We start from the raw sequence: 21,525 nt of genomic DNA, 5'->3' as shown, positions 1-21,525 counted from the left end.
TATCTGCCCACAACATTCCTTGGTTGTTTGGCTTGAGGAATGAGCTCCATCAAGGCCAACCAGCGCCAGGGACAAGTCCCCTGTGAATCTCAGTCTCAAGGTGGAACAGAGGAAGCTGCCTCAGTCAGACCACAGGTCCATCTAGCTCAGTACTGTCTACACCAGTGTTTCCCAAACTTGGGTCTCCAGCTGTTTTTGGACTGTAACTCCCATTATCCCTAGCTAGCAGGACCAGTGGTCAGGGATGATGGGAACTGTAGTCCAAAAGAACACACCTGGAGACCCAAATTTGGTAAACACTGGCCTACAATTTCCAGCAGTGGCTCTCCAGGGTTGCAGGCAGGGTTTCTCTCACCCCTGCCAGGAGATTCTAGGGGTTGACTTTCTGCATGAAAAGCAGGTGCTCTGCCACCTGAGCCATGGCACCATTCCTTTCCATGGAGATTACTGCAGACAAATTGAATTAGTCTCTGCTAGCTGCTGGAGGTGTCAGGTCACAGCTAAGATTCTGGGGCACAGAAGTCATATCTGATCCCCATTTTTGAGAACATTAAGTGCAGCTTTTCCTAGAACAGTCTCCAATCTTAAGGGAAAAACACAGAGGTACCTCATTAGACAGCGATCAGAAATAAAAAGAAATATATGGTTTAAGGGAGATATTTCCCCACCTTCAACTTCTTGCTTATAGATGTCATTGAAACTTTTTAAGAGATCTTATAATTAGGAAAGTTCCATAGCTCAGCAGTAGATCGTATGACTTTGCAAGTAATTGGTCTTGGGTTCAATCCCTGGCATCTCCAGGTCATAGCTGTCAGCTTTTACCTTTTCTTGCGAGGAATCCTATTCAGAATAAGGGAACTTCCCTTAAAAAAAGGGAAACATTGACAGCTATGTTCCAGGTAGAATTGAGGGAGATTCTTGTCCCTGGAGAGATGGTGCTGTTCAGTGTAATAGACAATACTTGATGAATCAATGGTCTGGCTGAATACAAGTCAGCTTCCTATATTTCCTAAGCAGTTAAACAAATATGTGGGATTTGGGGGAACAGCACTTTGGAGAAATTACTTGCTCCAGTTTAATAAAATTGGGAGTATGTACTACATACAGAAGGACAATTCTCTTATAAACCACACACACACACACTATTCTTTCTATGATAGCAGAGCTGCATGGAGGATAAAGCTATCTGTGGCCACTAGTCATGATGGCTATGCTCTACTTCCGCAATTGGCAGTAGCCATGCTTCTGAATACCAGTTGCTGGAAACCAAAGGAGGAAAGAGTGTTGCTCTTGTGCTCAGGTCCTGGTTCCTGGTTTCCCAGGGACATCTGGTTGGCCACTGTGAATACAGGGTGCTGGACTAGATGGGCACCCTTTGACCTGACCCAGGAAGCTCTTTTTATGGAGAATGGGCAGTATCTCTATTTATTTAACCTGCAATTAGCCACCTGAACATGACTTTTGACACAACTAAATTGGCACATCAGCAAGTGGTTCAAACGGGTGGATCCATGCAGAAGATAGTGTTGTCTCACCTTTTTACTCAGTGGGATTTCAATAGCTTTTATAGCAAGGTAGGAGCTATGGGCTGAATTGCTGAACAGATGGGAGGGAAATCATGGGTCTTCTTTACCAAACTACAAACCCAAGCTGCCTCCCCACAGTCCTGATGTTGCTACTGTTGCTGCTGCTCTCCTGCTCTTGTGAACTGCCCCTTGGGTGATGGGCTCAATGCTGTCCCATTTATCCTGGCAGCTGGTTGGGTTGTGCACAACACCAAAATGCCTGGCATTTACTCTATTGTCATGTGTTGCTTTATATAACCAACCAAGTAGGTTAACACAAAACTTTTAACATCATTAAAAATGATATGAAAATCAAGGACTTTTCCTATAAGGCATCAGACATATTTTTATGTTGCAGATCACACACAGCTTCCTGTCCTTTACCTTATACTGTGGAACTCATCACCTTCAGTTGTCATCCTTGCCAAGAGTATAAATGAATCAGTTCACAAAAGGCAAGAGTGGGCGCCTGAGGTTATTCATTAATGAGAGTGGCAGGTGCAACGCATGAAAACTAACCAGGCAGTCGTGCCTATGAAACGGAACACTTAAATTCACACACATGCAGTTTTAAATTTTCTGAAAATGCAAATTTTGGAAGACAAAGCCAGCTTATTCAGTCTCAGCAGTGAAATTCAGGTGAGTGAGACCTGGATTTGGGGGTCGAAACCCAACAGAGTGCCTAGCGTTTTGCAAATGCAGTCATTGCGAGGCAGTTAAATCACCCAGTCGCACCCCACTCCAGGAACTTCTTCCAGCTAGCAAGGAGGTCCCAGAAGCCATGAGCCCCAACTGGCCCCACCCAGAGCTCAGTTCATGCATGAAGTTACTAGAAATGGGGCAAGCGTTGGGCCACAACACACTGTGGTGTGTGTGTTGTGTAGATCATCTGTTAAGTGAGGTGTACATGTAATCCATTTTCATGTAAGCTTTAGGGGAAATGTTACTGACAGCCTTTCTGATATTGTGAGGTTAAGCGTATTTCTTTGTTTGCTTGATTTTTGCTTTGCTCCATCTTCCTGACCTGCCCCTTTCATCTGCTCTATTCATGGCAGCTCTGTGGGGACAAAGCCTGTTCTTTGGTTAGGCTGAAGCCACTTGATGATGTCATTTAAACATTGTTTGATCTGACTTGGTTTGTTGCCATGGTAACTTCCTTGGCAGGAAGGTGAAGCAGGAAGAGCACAGGTCAATGTCTGAAAGGACGCCACCCTTTCACCCTTCCGCAATGAGTTGAATTTCAAGAACCTCTTTGCTGTTTCTGGCGGAGGAAAATGCTTCCTTTTATTGGGAGGAACAGATTGGAAGTGGGATCTGATTTTTGTGCTCAAGGGATCCAGAAAGTACTTCACAGTGCTGCAAATGGAGTGAAGTGGGCACTTGCCGTGTGGACTCCTCAGCCCACATGAACAGCAGCCCCAAACAATAGTGTGCTTCAAATACCCTGACATCCGGAACAAAACAACTCCCTTGCTGGCAACTTAACTAAAGAGCTTTTTGTCGCTTTTCATTCCTGAATGTTAATTTAAAGATGGTACAGCATGTTCTCTTTGTTATTCATTTTGAATATTTACACCCCAACACTGAAGCCAAGTTCTTGAGGTGGTGTTTACAATGCATAGTGTGATAAAATAGGCAAAAGAAATGAGGGGGGTTTTGAATCTGAAAACCAAAATGGGCAAATATTTGGTGCAACTCTAGTGATGACAATTCAACAAAAAGGGGAAATAACCGAAGAACCTTGTTGGTGGGGATTAAGTACAGCACACCTTAGCCCTCGAAGAGGAAGTCCCCCCCACACACACACACAAGAAGGGTGAATTTGTCACTTCTACTTCTTTTAGGCGTTAGAGAGTTTCCTTTCAGGAATTCAGACTTCAGATTGCAAAGAGCTCATGCCCCAGGTGGTGGTTAAGACACCCACCCACCCACACCACTTTGAGGAGTTGAAGGATGACTGATGGCATGACACCCTCCTGGAGTGTCAGCCCAGAAGCAGAGACAGTGTTATATTTAGATGGGACGAGGGGATGGGCAAGGGGAGGATGCCTCTTGAAAGGGGAAGTGGGGGGGGGGCAAACAGCGCTGTAGCTGTTGTTTTGACTAGGAAGCTGCAGGGAAGATGAGAGGGAATTCTGGAAAATGTGGAAGTTCCTCCTCTCTTTGCTCCCCTGCCCTCCATCCCACAAGCCCGGTTGTTGGAGACAAACTTCTGAATGACAGCCAACTTTATGAGCTTGTTCCTATTCCAGGGGCAGGGCAGAACTGAAATTCCCTGCCAGGCCTTTCTCTCTCCTTAAATACCAGCACTCCAGAGGCCTGGCTCAACAGTGGAACAAATTGATCACCTCGGTGTGGCACCAGTACTTTGCTAATTGCAAGGCAGTGATGAGCTGCTCTGTGTATTGGCCAGGCCAAGTCAGGAGGCTCCGATAAATGTGCTGCTTGCATCCCACAACATCCTTTCCCCCTTGGAGCAGAGAGTGGCATCCTTCCAGACTCACAGGCACGTGGAGAGATGTGCAAGGTGGAGAGCAAGCCATTTGTTCAGAGAGGGAGGCCCAGAACATTTAAGAGCATAAGAAGAGCCTGCTGGAGTAGGTCAATAGTTCCATCCTGTTCTCACAGTGGCCTACCAGATGCTTCTTCTAGGAAACCCTCAAGGAGGATTAAAGCACGAGAGCACTCTTCCCTCCAGTGGCTTCCAGCAACTGCTGCCTCCAACCATGGTTTCATGACCAGGTGAGGATTTTGTGGGATAACCAGCCTCATATAACCAACATGCTTAAGTCTAATTAATTTATGATGGGGTAAGTGCCATAGACTGTCCTGCCGGCTTAGCTAAGTCACTCCCCCTCATCTTGGGAGGAATATAATCAAGCTTATTGTTCTCCTTCATTCAACCTGAGAAGCTCAGTGTGAAAAGAGGTATGAGCTGGCTGCCCCAAGCTCCAAGCCATTCTGGTGTTCATATAACAATAATCTAGGAACGTTCACCACTGTACCTAAGGCAAGTTGTACTGCCTGTGTTTTCTGGCTGATGTATGGAAAAACACATGAAATTGATCTTTGAAGAGTTTGTAAGTAAACCATTTTTAAGTAACCCAGCATGGCCTTTTTCTATGCTAGGGCCAGATGGAAGTTTTTGGAACTCACAAGGGCATATTTTAAAAGTCTAACAACCTATATTTCAACGCTGCATATTTTGTGACTTTAAATATCTGTGGGAGCTCTGCCCAAAGAGTACTTGCTCCAAACCTGGATCTTGCCATCCAGGGAGTTCTCCTTTTCATACCTATCATATTTTTTCCTTGCCAGCCAATATATTTGAGCCTGGCATTTCTCACCCTATAAGCTGAGGGATGTTGCACAAAGAGGCTGAGTGTGAAAAGCCTGGAGGGGAGTGAAAAGCGGGGATGCCAGATTCAAGGAGTCTTGCAAAACAACATCAAACCTTGCATTATGTGAAATACATTCGACAAACACACAAGACGTAACCGGCTGTGCATTCACATAAACAATACTCTTCTATATATTCTTATCACAACATCAAATGTTTATCTTGCGCATAAACAACAAATAAAGTGCAATAATATAGACGGAAGTCTCAGTTCATTCATAAATAAATCAGTTCATTCATAAAGACCAAATGTCTGCTAGTGTCTGTTCCACATATGTTCATAAAGTCCAAATTGGAGCCTACTACAGTTCCACAGTGTTGACAAGGATTTCCAGAATAATGCCTTGTTTTGCTCTCATGTGCTTCATCAGTGGTACATGTTCATATGTAGTATATCAAAGTCATAGAACTCGCCCTCCTGGTCTTCATGTGTTGTACATATTCTAAGTAATATAAATGAATATAATGTTGTAATTCAACATATTTTGACAAAATTATATAAACAATTGTGCTATAGAAGTACATACCATATATGAAGTATCAAGATAATAGAACTTACAACATAGTGGTTTTTGCAGTGAACAACAACTGTTACAATGTAAGATTATATAGACAAGGTGGCTCCCCATAGCTTTGATGTATTTACTAATCTCACTCATCTATACTTCTCCTTCTGTGCTGGAAATGGCAAGTTCTTTGAAACAGCCCCAGGGTCAGGACTTGGCCACTAACAGCCCTTCCCTTGGATAATTAGTCCCCCCCCCCCTGGCTGCCTTCTTTGGACTAGTGGGGACCTGAAGACCAGTTGGCTTGCTCCAATCAGCTGGGCTGCCAGCACATCCCCTCCCTGACCTTCAGGGCTCCCATCCTTCAGTGACAGCAAACAACTCCTTCATGAATGAAGTTGCCCATTCCCCCTCCCCAGCCCCTTGGCAAGCAAAGGAGGGAAGGCAGGACACCACCAAGGAGAAGCACCTCCGAAAGAGCTTTCTTTAGCACGTGTTGTTTTCAGTAAAAGCAGTTCTCTGCCCTCTTCCCCATTCTGCTTGCATCCAATCCCTTGTTTTTTCCATGGGGAGTAGTGGGTGGGGGCTGTCCCTGCTTCCCACAGGTTGGCAGTTCCATAGTAGGAGGGTGTTTGTGGGTGGGGGTATGGATTAGAAGTGAGTAACAACGTTGGGAAGCCAATGGAAATGCCACTTATATTTAGCATCTAGAGGAAGTTTCTGCATCAGATTATGACACCGTTAAGTAGGTCAGAGCAAAGACACACAGTCGCGGAGGCAGCACTAGAGTCCCCTTCAAAGACGCCCGTCCCTCACTTGCTATTCCAGTCACTTCCCTCCTCCTGAAAGCCCTGTTCCTTTTGTCGGCCTCACAGTCCCTCCAGCGCAGAGCTTCCCACGACACTCCTTGTCCCTCAAGGGCTTCATTAGAGACGCCCCAGTTTCTCTTCTTTCCCCAGGGCCTGGAAGCAGGCACCTCCACTATTATTACTATTACTATTAATTATTACTATTAATCATCATTACCATTCTCTTCTGAGGGAGAAGTGCAGTGGGGAAGACAAAGGGGAAGGGCCATAGCTTAGAGGTAGAGGATCTATCTTGCAAGCAAAAGGTCCCAGGTTCAATCCCTGGCATCTCTAGATAGGGCTTGACAAGATCCCCCTGCCAGAAATCCTCAACAGCTTCTGTCAGTCAATGTAGACAATACTGAGCTAGATAGAGCAATGGTCTGACTCAGTATAAGGCAGCTTCCTATGTTCCTATGACCCATTCATCTTCTGGTTTCAAGTAGAAACGCTGGATAGGGAGGGGACCTTCCCTGCCAAGGAGGAGGAGGTGGCAGCTGCTGGCAGGAGGACCACACCAGCCTCCTTTTCTGCAAAATGATTTGGCTGGTGCTGCTTCAGCCTGGGGAAGCATGACACAGAACCCTGGGGCTGGAAAGGGATGTGCTGCAGGCAAAACAGGGTGCCAGAAATCTGCTGGTTGCATGTCTGAGTGAGTAATGGATGAATTCCAGAGCTGAAGCAGATGACTGGTGAGCTGAAGGTGGCAGCATCAGCCTCTTGACAGCTGCAGAAGGGAGGGACACTGGTGGGTATCTCCTGTGAAGATGGCAGAAGAACAACTTACTGCACATGGGTTTATGCACTCCCCCTTCCCAAATCTGTGGGAGCCTTTCATGAGGTCAGATGGATTGAGGAAGGAGTGCTCCAGAGATTTATGGGCCACTGTCCAGAGATTCACATTAGAGTGACACCATTATGCAGGCAACCAAAATGTCAGAAAAAGACATGGCAAAGAAATCAAAAGTGAGTTTGTGGGGGTGATTTGGCAGGTGCTGATTCAGCTTGCGGAAGCACAACAGTTGCATTGAGCTCTATGCCTGTTGATGAAGCTGTCTCTGTCTGAATCTAATATGGACCGAGGGAGTCTTGAGGACTTGAAAGCTGGCACACAGCCTTGTGACAGGTTGGTTGCTCACATTAAGGTATTGCAGATTTATTTAATTTTATTTGTAGGACAATGCACGTGCCTGTTGCTTTCTGTTCAAAGGCAGTTGCATGTCATGTGCTGTTAAGAGTATCTGACTATGAGAACATAAGCAGAGCCTGCTGGAACAAGACGAAGGGGCCCGTCTAATCTACCATCCTGTTCTCACAGTGGCAAACCAGATGCCCTCCAAGGAAGCCTCTTAAGGACATGAGTGTGAAAGCAAACTGGTATTCAAAGGTATACTGCTTCTGACAGTGGAAGCAGAGCATAGCCATCAAGGCTAGTAGCCATTGATAGCCCTCTCCTCCTCCATGTATTTGTGTAACTTATTTTAAAGCCAAGTTGGTGGCATCACTGCCTTCTAGAGGAGTGAGTTCTATACTTTCACTCTGCAGTGCATGAAGAAGTGATGTCTTTTCTCTGTCCTGAATCCTCCAACACTGAGCTTCACTGGATGCCCATGAGTTCTAGTGTTGGAGGAGGGAGCGGGGGGAACTGCTGTGGCTGCCTTGAGAAGAAGGCCACCGACTTGAAGCAGAGATATGTGCTGCACTGTGGATGTGCCTGAAGTGGGGGCTATATGCTTGCACAGCTCCCAGCCCAGCAAAAGAACCAGCAAGTAGAAGCTCAATTATCTGAGTTGCTGGATCTGGGGCAGCCTCACTGGTTTTTGCACCAGCCCACATACAGATATGTCATTAATCAGGTTTGCAAAGGTGCAGTAACACACACACACACTTCAGGCTACTTCTGCCAGCTGGCACCAGACTCAACACCTCTAAGGATGCATTTTTTTTAGATATTTGTTCTCCCCCCCCCCCTTGTCCATTGCTGAAAATTTCAACAAACAAACTTTTTGTTAAAAGGAAAGATGCTGCTTCTTTTCTCATCTCTCTTTGGCAATTCTGCTACCCAGGTTCCAACTGACTGGCGCCCTCCATGCTGCAATTCTGGGAGTTTGGAGCATCATTTGCCCAGCAGGTTACACCAAGGTCCAAAGGGCCGTCTGCCATTTCGCTTTGCATAACTGATAGAGCGTCATTGCCACAGCCGTCATGTCTGTGTAGAAAGTGCCCTAGGACTCCACCTTCCTGTATTCCAGCCTGCTGTCAATTGCAAAGAACTGTGGGGGGTGGGGGCTGTCAGTTTCCAGCCCATTTCCTTAGAAAGTCCACAAAGTGTGTGTCAGATTGTGGAAGAATCAGAGGGTTCTTGACATGATGCCTGCCTCTACAAGTCTCTGGGCAGGCCAGGATCCATGTGTCTGGGGGAAGCAGGCAGGCTCAAGTGGCAGCTATCACCACTAGGCAGGTCAGGAATCAGAGTCCATTTGCAAACACAGAAGGCAGGCCCACTCAGCTGTGCTGCAAAGTCTTCCACTTGTCAGATACTGTTAATCTTCCCAGTGGTTCCCTTCTTGAGGCTGTCACTGCTATGAAAGAAGTGGGAGGAAGGAGAAGGGGCATGGGCGCCACCTGGCCAGGGCTGCATTTGTTAAAGGAATTGTGAGTCCAGAAAGCTTGAGGCAATATCACTAGAGCAGAAGCCACATGATAAAACCCAGCTCCTTCCCTGCTGCACAGGCAGGCTCAGCACTGTTTGCTTTGGACTCAGGACAGCCCTTCTACTCCATGGGAAAAGAGAAGAATTGTGGTGGAGGTGGCAGCAATCTCTTCCTCATGCCAAGCAATATTGCAGAGGATGCCATCCTGCAGCTAATACCGAGGGGAATTGCTGTGGAACAGTCTCCCCATGAGTCATGTTCTGCAATGCCAAAGTTCTATACTAACTGTTCCAGGAAGGCAGGAAGAGTAATTCCCTTCAGTGAGCAAGAGCAGGAGCCTTTTTAGACTAACCCTCAGGTGTAGGAGCCGTGAGATGGGCTTTAGTAAGGTAGGAGAGGATATATTATTTACAATTTATTCCTCCAGTCTCCCATGTTTGAGGGTTTATACAGTGTTTTAAAATCCTATCCGTGGCAGCAAAAATAGAAGCTTTGGAAAATTAGCTTGCAAAGCCTTCTGTTTTGAGCAATTGCAGCTTAGGAATTAAGCTGGCTTCGCCTTGGTTTCCCCACATAACAAAGAATCAGGCAATGACTTGTAAAGTAAGCTTTAAAAATATTGTTTACTTACTTAACAGTCTTGCATTGGTTCACAGCAAAGGTAGCAGTAAAACTATGCAGGTAAAATACTTATATTTATAGCCTAACCACTATCAGGATTCTGCCTGAGCTAGATCAAGCATAGCCATGTGTGCATTCGTTGCTGCTTGAAGAAGAGAGACCGAGAGAGAGTGAGAGTGAGAGTGAGTGAGAGAGAGAGAGAGAGAGAGAGAGAGAGAACGACAGAAAGGAGAAGAGTTTATATCTCTTGTTTCTTCCTGCCATTGGAAACAGGGGGAATGACACCACACAGAGCTCTCTTTCCACCAATTACATTCCTATGGTCTGAGTCTGCCCACCTAGAAATTTACAGCACCTAGACTTACTCAGGGACGCAGGTGGCGCTGTGGGTTAAACCACAGAGCCTAGGACTTACTGATCAGAAGGTTGGTGGTTTGAATCCCCGTGACGGGCTGAGCTCCCATTGCTCGGTCCCTGCTCTTGCCAACCTAGCAGTTCGAAAGCACGTCAAAGTGCAAGTAGATAAATAGGTACCGCTCTGGCGGGAAGGTAAACGGTGTTTCCGTGCGCTGCTCTGGTTCGCCAGAAGCGTCTTAGTCATGCTGGTCACATGACCCGGAAGCTGTATGCCGGCTCCCTCGGCCAATAAAGCGAGATGAGCGCCGCAACCCCAGAGTTGGTCACGACTGGACCTAATGGTCAGGGGTCCCTTTACCTTTAGACTTACTCATCAACAAGAATACACATTTGTTGAATTTGACTGCAGTCTCCCACAGCAGGTACACTCATGTCCTACTTACAGGCTTCTCTTTGGGGTTTCTGGTTGACCAGTGTAAGAAGATGCTCAACAAAATGGGCCCCCTTTGAACTAATCCAGCTGCATGGCTCTTCTTATGTTTTTAACTTCTCTGTGCTATCAAAGAGCAATCCACTTACAAGGTTGCCAAGCTGGGCTAGGGGCTGCGGGGAATGTTGTCCAGAACTTAGACTGAACTTAGAGGAAGGGCTGTTTTGTCAGGGTTCATGAAAGGTGGTTCCTCAGCATCAGGGCTGAGCACTGGCCAGACTGACACCTCAACAAGGTAGGGCCTTATCCTCCACACTCCACATAGAGCTCCACACTGAGAGCCTCCTGCCCTGACCAACCCTTTCCAGGCACTAGTGGACCTAGTAGCAGAAGAGATTCAGAGTAGAGTCAACTCGCATGACACTAGGGTGAGAACTGGAGTTGAGACAATGATGCTTTTGACACAGAAGTGTGTTTCAAGTGAAATAATTATCATTACATAATAATGCATTATTTATAGCTTGCCGTCCTATTAAATGTAAAGTAGTGAACCACAGAGGCCCTGTTTTCCTGTTCTGAGGGGGACCCTGTTTGCCTGCTCCTGAGAGGGTTCTCTGCAAGGTTCTCCTTTGCTTCCCTTTCAGTCTCCTTGTTTCTGTTTTTCATGTTGCTGGGGCTTCCTGAGGCCTCCTTCCTTCCTCTCCTTGGAAGGGTGTTCCTCTTTGTGGTACATCTCCCCTTCATCTCTTCTAAGCATCTCAGGCTGTGAGATATCAACCCTCATATAACTAACATGCCTAAGTCTAATTAGTGCATGAAGGGGTTAACACTATAGAGAAAACTGTTCTGCCAGGCTTAGCTAGGTCACTTCCCCTCACCTTGGGAGGAAGGTATTCAAGCCTATTGTTCCCCTTCAGTCTACAAGAGAAGATCAACATGTGATGAGGTTTTGAGCTGGTTGCTGCAGCTCAGACTGCATGGCTCTTACAAGCCACTGTTTTGTTCCTATACCAATAATTTAGGAACTTTCACCACTGTTAACTAAGCCAAGCTTTACTGCCTGTGTAATGTTTCTGGAGAGTTTGTAAGTAAACCTTTTTTAACTTACCATGCATGTGGTCCTTTTACTATGCTAGGGGAAGAGGGAAACTTCAGTAGGAACTCACAAGGGCATATTTTAAAGGTCTAACAGCATATATTTTCACACTTTACCTTGCTGGATATTTTGTGATTTTAAATATCTGCAGGAGCGCTGACCAAAGAGTACTTGCTCCAAATTTGTATTTTGCCATCCAGAGAGTTCTCTGTTATATGTTAAGTTTTTCTTTGCCACCAACAGATTTATCCTGGGTTTAAGCGTGACAAACAAGATTAGCAAACATTAGGAGAGAAGACACCCAAGAGTCACAGCAATTTGCAGTTGTGTGTGCCGTCAAAAAGAGAGTGAATTGCATGTGTGTGATCATTTGTGCAAAGAGGTGCACCACTATTTGCATTCTGAGCATTAGGGTATGTGGGATTTTGGTGTAAACCACAGTTTGCAGCACTAGCATTCCTATGTTTCAAAACCAAACTGAAATTCAGCAGAGCAGGAAGGACACACAGAGAGAGAGAGAGAGAGAGAGAGAGAGAGAGAGAGAGAGAGAAATTAGCAAATCTGCCCACAAATAATAGGGTGTGGGCCCTAGTAATAACTCCTAGATATGCTGGGAAGAAACACTCAGACACCAATTTTTCAGCCACACCACAGGAAATTTCAAAGTCACCAGAGGATACTTTTGTTGACAACAGTGAAGGGAAGGAGTTTTTAGGCGGAGCTCCATGTATGCTTTTGTTTAATCTCACATGATGTCATCTGTTTCTTTATCTCTTTTCCACTTTGCCTCCTCTACTGGGAAATGGTTTTCTACACTGGGAGTTGGCCCTCTTGAAGAACAGAGGTGCTCAGATATATTGGGGAGGGGAGAGAGAGTAGGAGGGAAGCTACTTCTTTCCTTCCCTTTCCATCTCTTCTGAATTTCCATCTTGTCACAACTGCTCAACCTGCACTTCTAAAACACTTTCTGTTCCCTCTGTCAGCCCATGGAGCACAACCAGGCTCCTGGAAGCCAAATGAATCCTTCCTGCTTCATCCATGCAGCATCACTGGCTCTAATGATGCTGGAAGCAGAGACCAGCTGGAGGGCTGATCAATGATGTGCAAGACAGGACAGAGCATCTGCTCTGCGCTGGTTCTTCCCAGCTGGCTTGTCTGGTGTGGGACAACTGCCCTTGAAGAGGGACCATAGGACAGGAGAGATGCTTACATCATTGAGCATATTGCTCCACCCAGAGTCATTATCACCTCAGTGCGGCTGGGCTTCTCAAAGGCCCACAGGCCAGGTTACCCTTCAGTGAGTAGGGGCGGCAGTGCCACAACATGCCTTCCAATTATCATACAACAGAACAGGGCTGTAGGCTGGCACCCTTTGGAACAAATAGGGCAGTAAGCCGAGAGACCAAATGAAGCCAAATTCAGTGACCAGCAAAGCCAGTTAATCCTAGTTTTCTTCCCTCCTCCTCCTCCTCTTCCCTGCCAAATTCTACAAAGAGCAACAGTGAGCTTAAGGAGAAGGAAGCTGACAAGCAGACCATCTTCTGCACTGGTTGGAAGTAAGAAAGCAGGCAGGTGAGGGCTGGCTAATACCAGGTGGTGACTGATGCCCAAATACACCTGCCTCCTCTGGGGTTACATTTGCCAAGAGACAAACAATGCAGAACCCTAATTTTGCCTCATCATTGCCCAATAAGAATGAGCCCATTGAGGACAAGCACTGAGGGCAAGTTTGAGGAAGGGCACAGAGAGCAGGGGGCAATGGAAGAAAAAGTTCATTTTGTTTTGGGCTTAGAACCTTGAGCTCCTCAAATAGAAGACTGTGACCTAAACACAGAAAAGACACTCCTTAACAACAAACCACTTGGCCAGGAAGGGATGGGAGATTCAGCCTTCCTGCACCAAGGACCGGAACTATCAGTGTGAATCTGAGCAGCATGACTGTCAACTGCCACTTGTACTGCAGAACTCAGCAGTGCAACAACTGTTTACATGAGGCCATTGCCAGGCCACCATGAGCTGCCTTCTCGAACTTCTTATCTCTGCTGTAGGCCCAGTCTACCTCTTGAGGAAAAGGCCTGAGTTTTCCTCCCTCTCTCATAACACTAGAACTCATGGGCATCCAATGCAGGTGAATTTTGGAAGAATGGGGATGGATGAAAGGAAGTACTACCATGCAGCACATAAGCTATGGAATTCTCTCCCATGAGAGGCAGTGATGGGCACCAAATCTGATGGATTTAAAACAGTATTGGAAAAATTTATGTAGTGGCTCTTCTCTGCCTCCATGATCTGTTGTTGGAAAGCACAAGTCTCTGCTTCTTTGAGGAAGACCTTCTTGTAAAAGATGAGTTGTACCTCACAGCAGTTGGCAAGAATGTGCTTGCTAAGAGTCTTGTGAACCTGATTAGGAGAGCTTTAAACTAAATCCCGAGGGCGAGGGAAGCAACACTACAGATGACAGGGGAACACCTGGTCCTGGGGATAATAGCTTCATTGATGCACAGGAAACTGAGGTGGTACTCCAGAAACCTGCTAAAGGGCAGGGAACTACAAGAAGGAAGGAGGTGGAGAGAATGACTCATGGTATCATTGGCTCTACACAAATGCAGAGTATGGGAAACAAGGAAGACAAATCAGAGCTTTTAATGCAGGATGGCAGATATGACCTAGTAGGCATTACTGAAACCTGGTGGGATGAAACTAAGGACTAGAATGTAGAAATACAGGTGTATTAGAGGGAATAGACTAAACAGGAAGGGAGAAGTAGTAGCATTCTGCTTGTAAAGTGACCCATGACCCAGAAGGCATATTGAGAGTATATGGGTAAAAACTGTAGGATAAGGAAACAACAGAGACCTTACAGTGGGTGTTTGCCATAGATCGCCAAGCCAGACTTGGATAACGCCTTCCTAGAGCTGATTACCAAAGGTTCAAAAAGGAGAGATATAGTTGCAATGGGAGACTAGACATTTGTTGGGACTCAAACTCTGCCATGAATGTAAGGTCCAACAAATTGCTCCATAGCCTCGCTGACAGTTTCATTTCCCAGAAAGTGGAAGAAGCAACAAAGGAATCATCTGTCTTGGACCTGGTCCTCACCAAAAGAGAAGAACTGATCACCAAAATGGAAGTACTAAAAAAAACTTGGGAGGAAGTAATTGTTTTCTCCTGAGTTTCACTATACAGAGGTGAAAGAAAGCTGAGTGTAGTCAGGCATGCACTCTGGGCTTTAAGAAGGCTGATTTCCAAAAGCTGAAGGAACTACCAGGTGAAATACCATGTCAAAAATACTCAAAAGAGAGGGGAGTCCAAGATGGATGGGAATTTCTTAGAGGTGAAATACTGAAGGCACAAATGCAGACAATTCTAACAAGAAAGAGAAGTGGGAGGCATCTAAAGTAAATGGTGGGGCTGCATAAGGAGCTTAGAGATGAGCTAAGATTTAAGAAGGGCATGTATAATAAATTGAAGAAAGAGGAAATCACAAAAGGAGAGTATGCATGAATAGCCAACAGCTGCAGGGTGAATGTCACTCAGGCCAAAGCTCAGAATGAGCTCAGGCTTGCGAGACAGGTTAAAAAGAATAAAAAAGGTTTCTTCAGCTATGTTTGAAGCAAGAGGAAGAACAAGCAAGTAGTACATCCTCTGTGTGGAGAAGGTGGAAAAATGCTATTGGGTGGCATAGAGAAGGCAGAACTGCTGAACACCTACTTTGCCTCTGTCTACATCCAAAAGGAAAGCAGTGCCAAACCTGGTGATAACAGAATAAACAATGCCAGGAAGTAGCTGCAGCCAAAGATAGGAAAAGAGGTGGTAAAGGAACACCTAGTTACTTTAAATGAATTCAAATCTCCAGGGCCTGATGAGCTGAAGCCAAGGAGCTTGTGGATGTAATCTTGGAGCTTTTGTCTATAATCCTTGAGAATTCTTGGAGAACAGGTGAAGTCCCTGCAAACTGGAGGAGAGTAAATGTTGTCTCCCTCTTCAAAGAGGGAGGGGAGAAGACCCAGGTAACTACTGTCCAGTGAGCTTGACAGTGATAACAGGAAAGGTCCTAATTAAACAGTCAATCTGTGCGCACATACAAAAGGATGCTGTGATTACTAAGACCCAGCATGAGTTGCTCAAAAGCAAGTCATGCCAGACAAATCTCTTTCTTTTTGATAGAGTTACAAGCTTGGTAGATCAGGGGAACTCTGTGGATGTAGTGTATCTTGATATTCTTGCAGAAAATTTGGTAAAATGTTGGCTGGGCGAGGTAACTGTTATGTGGATTTGTAGCTGGTTGAGAAAACAAGCTTGCACCATCTTGCATTTGACAGTGCTTTATATATATTTGAAAATGGCTATCATATCTCCTCTCAGAAAAAGCCCACAAGCAGAACCCAGTCACAAGAGCACTCTGCTCTTACCCTGCAGTTCCCAACAACTAGTAGAAAAAAGCATTATTCCCTCTGACTGTGGAAACAGAGCATAACCATCATGGCTGGTAGCCACTTGTGTGTATGATATCCCCCAAAGTAGTTAGAAATTTGTGAGAGCCTCATGACTTGACAGGTCCACTGAATGAGAGAGGCCTTCTCAGTGGTAGCTGCTCACAAGCAAATTTGGAATTCCCTCTCTAGAGAAGTTATACTGGCTCCCTCCTTGCTCTCCTTCTAACAGCAGGTGAAGACCTTCCAGCATTTCCCGCGCAGCCCCTTCTAGCTTCCTTCGGCGCGTCCAGACCCTCCTTCCCCCGGGAGTAGCCCTCTGACATATCGAGGGACACTGCCTTTGGGGGCCTGGGGACGCTGCTCTTTGCCAATGTCGCCGGCTCCTTGTTCCACCCAAGACCAGCAGATGGGGCGTTAGGACCCAGTAGGATGGGAGCCGCTCTCCTGCACGCCCGCCAGCCCGGCCCGGTTGCGTCTCACGCACACACTTCGCTTGCTGGGCCAAAACAGCGGAGGGCGGCTAGGCGGCGCGATGCTAAACTTTTACCCTTCTCTCCCGAAGGATAAGGGGGAGCCAGGAGTCGGTAGCCCAAGCAAGAGAGCGAGGAGAGGGCTGGGCTGAGAGGCTGTGGACGTGTCGATCTCGCTCGACGGGCGGCAGCGCCTAGTCGCGCTTCGGCGGAGGTTTGGCGCGACTCCCCCACTCACGCGCCCTCCAGGCTTGGGGTTCGGATCGGATTGCGCTCGGCTGTGCTCGTTGCTGCCAGCACGTCGAGGCACCCTCCTGAGGGAATGCCGGTCCCTTCGCTGCCGCCGCCGCCACTTCTCCACCGATTCCTTCTCCCTTGCTCGCTGGTAGCGGCGGCGGCAGCCACAAGTGTTTGCGCTCCCGGAGCCCAGACCGTGTAGTCCCGCGTCCCGTCCCCGCAGAGGCCGTCCCCACGGCGGATGCGCTACTGTCCGGACCAGGAGGACGGGTTTCCTGCCGACGCCGACGCCTTTCTCGTCCGGTGGTCCGGCTGCCGGCCGGCCTGCCTGCCTGCCTCCCCGAAGGTGGAGGAGTACCTCCAGGTGCCTGCGGCGGGGCTCGGGCAGCGCCCTCCTGAGGATGAGCGCTGGGAAAGTTCTCCTGATGTGCCTGGTCCTCGGTTCAGCCTCCCGAACGAGGTGAGCAAGCGCCCTGCCTACGGCTCCAGCATGCCCCACACTCTCTCTGGGACCTACGACAAGTCGGCCACGGACACGTCGCCACCGCCGCCGCGCTCTGGCATATCCCAGCCCCAACAACTTGTTTGAGAATGATACACTTGTTCCCTGCATGCTGACTGAGGAGCGCGGGAGAGCTCTGGGGACCTTTTAGTCTGAGCGCAGGCACTCCGAGTCGTGTCCCGCGGAGAAAGGTGGAAGGGGAACTGCCTGCTTGGCCTCACCCTTCGCGCCTGTAAAATGGGGATGTGTGTGTGGAGGGGGGGGGGGATTCCAGGCTCTTTGCAAGCGCTTAGTGGAGCAGCATCAGGTCCCCTGGCTGGGAGGCTTCTCTGACCTTCTTTAAGACTCAAGTTAGGATGGTTCAGAACCAAGAGGGGGGAGAGAGGCAGCTGCTGGAATAGATTTGGAAGGTGGGATAGGATATATTATTTATTAACTATCTTTCCTTTTATTCACTTGAGTGAGATGCACATCTAGTTATCAGAGTTAAAAATATACCATCCTTCACAGCTTTGACAAGGAAACTAGGAACTAAGCTGTGTAGCTTTCTATAGTTATCCAGGATGCCTTTGGCAGGCTGGATCTTCTCCTTTATTTATTCCTGTAAATAAAATAACAACACAGGAGTCTGTAATGTAAGGACATAAAAATATTGTTTTCTTACATAATTGCAGACTCCAATCAAGTAGAAAATAGCAGTGAAATAAGTCAGGCAAAGTACACTTCTAGATTACAAAATACATTCTTTAGATCAGGACCACACAGACCCTGCATCCTATCCCTACAGCAGCATAGTGAGAAAGAGGGTGTTCTCTGAGCAGGAAGGAGGTAATAAGAATTATATTCCTACTGTTACCTTTCCTGCCCCTCCAAGCAGAGGGTGTGACCTCACGGAGTGCCCTCTAGGAATTTACAGGGGATGCCTTGTGTCTTCAGCCTTTGTTCATCCAGCAAATATGGAATTTTACATTTTGACTGAAGCATCATTTCTCCACAACCCCCTTCTCAGGCATATATAACAATTTCATGCACATTTTATTAACCACCCTGAGTCCCATCTTGACTCGAAGATTCTGGAAACTGTCTCTCAGTAGAGGTTTGGTGAGAAGATCAGCAGTTATTTATGTTGTCTGGCAATAAGCCAGTTCTACAAGTACATCTTGAATTGCCTCACACGCAAGGTGATAAATTCCCCCAATATGCTTGGTTCTTGAGTGAAAATTCTCACTCCATGACAGCTTCAGACAACTCTGGTTGTCCTCTATCAATCAGTCAAAAGGTCCTCTCCTGCAGTAACCCAAAGTCTTTGGTCAGTTGATTGAGCCAGGCTAACTCTCTGCACACCTCTGTAGCAGGCAGCTGCATGTTCAGACTGTGGAAGATAAACGTACACCATTCTGTTTATAATTGCTCAAAGAAATGGGAGCCTTTGCAAACATGAGAAAAAATAAACACCTGTGGATTTAAACTCTTTAGAGTCCCCAGCCTAGTCAATGTCCATTTAACCTATGAGTTCAGGGTGACTGTCAGCTGGCAACTTAAGTTTACAGTTCAGTGGGTGATCATACTTTTTTTGCTCAGAATTCCAACTGTGTTGCCAATATCTGGCCTAGTGGTGGTGGTCAGGTGCAAAAGTTTTCCTTTTGCTGACCTGTACTGATTGTTGTCAGGCAATAGTCTTGAGTGTTCTTGGCTCTTTAAAAAGCCAGTGTTCATAGCTGTTGCAACTGGGTGTGCTTCTTGCATCTCCAGATTGTCAAGCAGTTCAGTGACACTCTGCTTTTGACTTAGAATAAATTATTAATCTTCTTCTCTATTTGAAAACCTAAATAGTAGTGAGCTTTTCCTAATCCTTTAACTTCCATATCCTTGCTTAGATGCTTTAGCACTTGTGTGTAGTCCTGGTCATTTCAGTTGCAATAAAAACACCATCAACGAATGCCAAAACATAATGTCCATAATGTCCAAAATAGTCCATTTTTGCATTTAGTGTACAAATACTTTTCTGTGTAGCCTTGTTTGTACTCTAGTTGTATGAGCATGCTATGTAACTTTTTATTCCATGCTCTAGCACATGGGTTGGCAAACTAAGGTCCGGGGGCTGAATCCAGCCCAATCACTTTCTAAATCCAGTCCGTGGATGGTCTGGGAATCAGTGTGTTTTTACATGAGTAGAATGTGTCCTTTTATTTAAAATACATCTCTGGGTTATTTGTGGGGCCTGCCGGGTGTTTTTACATGAGTAGAATGTGTGCTTTTATTTAAAATGCATCTCTGGGTTATTTGTGGGGCATAGGAATTCGTTCGGGTTTTTTGTCCCCCCACCCCCAAAAAAAAAAAATAGTCTGGCCCTCCACAAGTTCTGAGGGACAGTAGACTGGCCCGGTGCTGAAAACGTTTGCTGATCCCTGCCTAGCAGCTTGCTTGAGGCCATAGAGTCACTTCTGAATTTTACACACTAAATGTGCTTAATTTGGTTAGATAAAAACTTTGGGTTACTTCATGTAAATCTTGTTGTCTGAGATTTTGCTGTGCAAAAATGCTGCTTTAATGTGTATGTGTCTCACTTCTATTCGCTTAGAAGCTGCTATGCTTAAAAGCATTCTAATGGTAGTGTATCTTACAACAGGATCAAATGTTCCATCATAGTCTTCTTCATATTTCTGAGAGGAGCCACAGGTTACCAACCTCACTTTATAGCACTGAATTATCTGCACCCTGCTTTACCTTGATCACCCACTTACTTCCAATCCCCTTCTTCTGAGGAAGCTTGGTGAGAGACTAGATTTTGTTCTGGTGCAGTGCATCTATTTTTTCCTGTGCAGGATTCATCCAGAGGCAAGCTTCAGTGTCTAGCATCCCTTCTATCTCTTCCCTGGTGAAAGGTTCTAGGGGTTGCATCAACCTCACAATGCAGGACAGTCTTAGTGGTGGAACACCTCTGTTTGAACTGGCTGAGTGTCTGACCTCTGGTTCTGGAATTGCCTCAGTTTCCTCATCACTTTCTTCAAATTCAGGCATCTCCCCATCACTTCTGCTGCATCTTCCTCATCACTTCTGCTGCTACTGCTGGTAGTCTAGTCCTCTGTGCCTTCTTCCTGTTCATCCCCTGTACAAGGGTGCTGTTACAGTAGACTGCAGATCTGGACTGTTATATTAGTTGTGGGAAGTACATGACGTCTTGTGTTTCTTCCTGTGGTTGCTCAGAGAAATTTACAACAGTTCCTCTTTTGTCAGCTTTGCTGTGCTCATCAAAATAAACTACATGTCTTGAGCTGACATTTCCTGTCTTTAAGCCCATAATTCTGTAGCATTCTCCTCCAGAAGAGTAACTAAGTAGAATTCGTTTTTTTCTGTTCTGGAGTCCAGCTTGTGCCCATTCTCTTTGAACATGTAGCTATGGACAATGCTGCCAAAAACATGTATGTGTAACAAGTTGGGTGTGAAAGTTCAAAAGGTGTGTATATAGTTACCTTAGTTGGTAGTCTGTTTTGGAGGTATTCCACAGTGGCTACTGCGTCTCCCCACATACGTTTGGGAAGATTTGCATGCATCTTGCCACTTCCGCACTAGATCTTTCTCTCTGCAGCTGCACTCTGTTGTGGGGTGTAGGGAACGCTCCTCTTCCAGAAGGCTTGTCATGACATTTGAACAATACTCTTTGCCATTATCTTTGACTAGAGTTTTCCGAAACTGAAACCTTTTCTGCCCAAAGTGGACACATTCATCATGTTGCAGTTCAGTTCTGGAACATACAGGACTCACTGCAAGGGGTTCTTTTTCACTTCGGTTGCCACTTAGTATACCTGAACCTATAGAATCATAGAATTGTAGAGCTGGAATGGATCCAGAGCATTATCTAGCCCAACCCCCTGCAATGCAAGAATCTCAACTAAAGCATCCAGGACAAATGGCCATCCAATCTCGGTGTAGAAACCTTCAAGGAAGAAGAGTGCACAGCTCTTACTGTTAGAAATCTCTTCCTGGTGTTTAGTCAGAATCTCCTTTCTTGTAACTTGGTCATTGGTTTGGGTTGTACCCTCCAGAGTAGGGGAAAACAAGCTTGCTCTATCTTCCATGTGGCAGCCCTTTGGATTTTTGAAGATGGCGATCATATCTCATACCAATCTCTTATTTTCTAAGCTAAACTCCTGTTAACTGTTTAATGTATACAGTTGTACCTCGGGTTACAGACGCTTCAGGTTACAGACTCCGCTAACCCAGAAATAGTACCTCGGGTTAAGAACTTTGCTTTAATATGAGAACAGAAATCGTGCAGCGGCGGCGCAGTGGCAGCAGGAGGCCCCATTAGCTAAAGTAGTGCTTCAGGTTAAGAACAGTTTCAGGTTAAGAATGGACCTCCGGAATGAATTAAGTACTTAACCCGAGGTACCACTGTATTG

The 21,525-nt window shown here is 46.3% G+C and overlaps 1 protein-coding gene across 1 annotated transcript in view; it reads left to right on the top strand.

The window, feature by feature from the left end:
- Positions 1–15,844: 15,844 nt before the first annotated feature.
- Positions 15,845–21,525, top strand: part of LOC309524137 (gamma-aminobutyric acid receptor subunit gamma-4-like) — a 41,917-nt gene continuing 36,236 nt past the window's right edge. The window contains 2 exon segments of the mRNA XM_082208550.1: positions 15,845–16,935; positions 16,937–17,080. Of these exon segments, the coding sequence (XP_082064676.1) occupies positions 16,862–16,935; positions 16,937–17,080 (218 nt within the window). The 5' untranslated portion in view covers positions 15,845–16,861.

Source organism: Podarcis vaucheri (assembly GCF_965113315.1).
Source record: "Podarcis vaucheri genome assembly, chromosome: Z".
Taxonomy (NCBI): domain Eukaryota; kingdom Metazoa; phylum Chordata; class Lepidosauria; order Squamata; family Lacertidae; genus Podarcis; species Podarcis vaucheri.
This window is presented reverse-complemented; position numbering and strand designations above follow the sequence as displayed.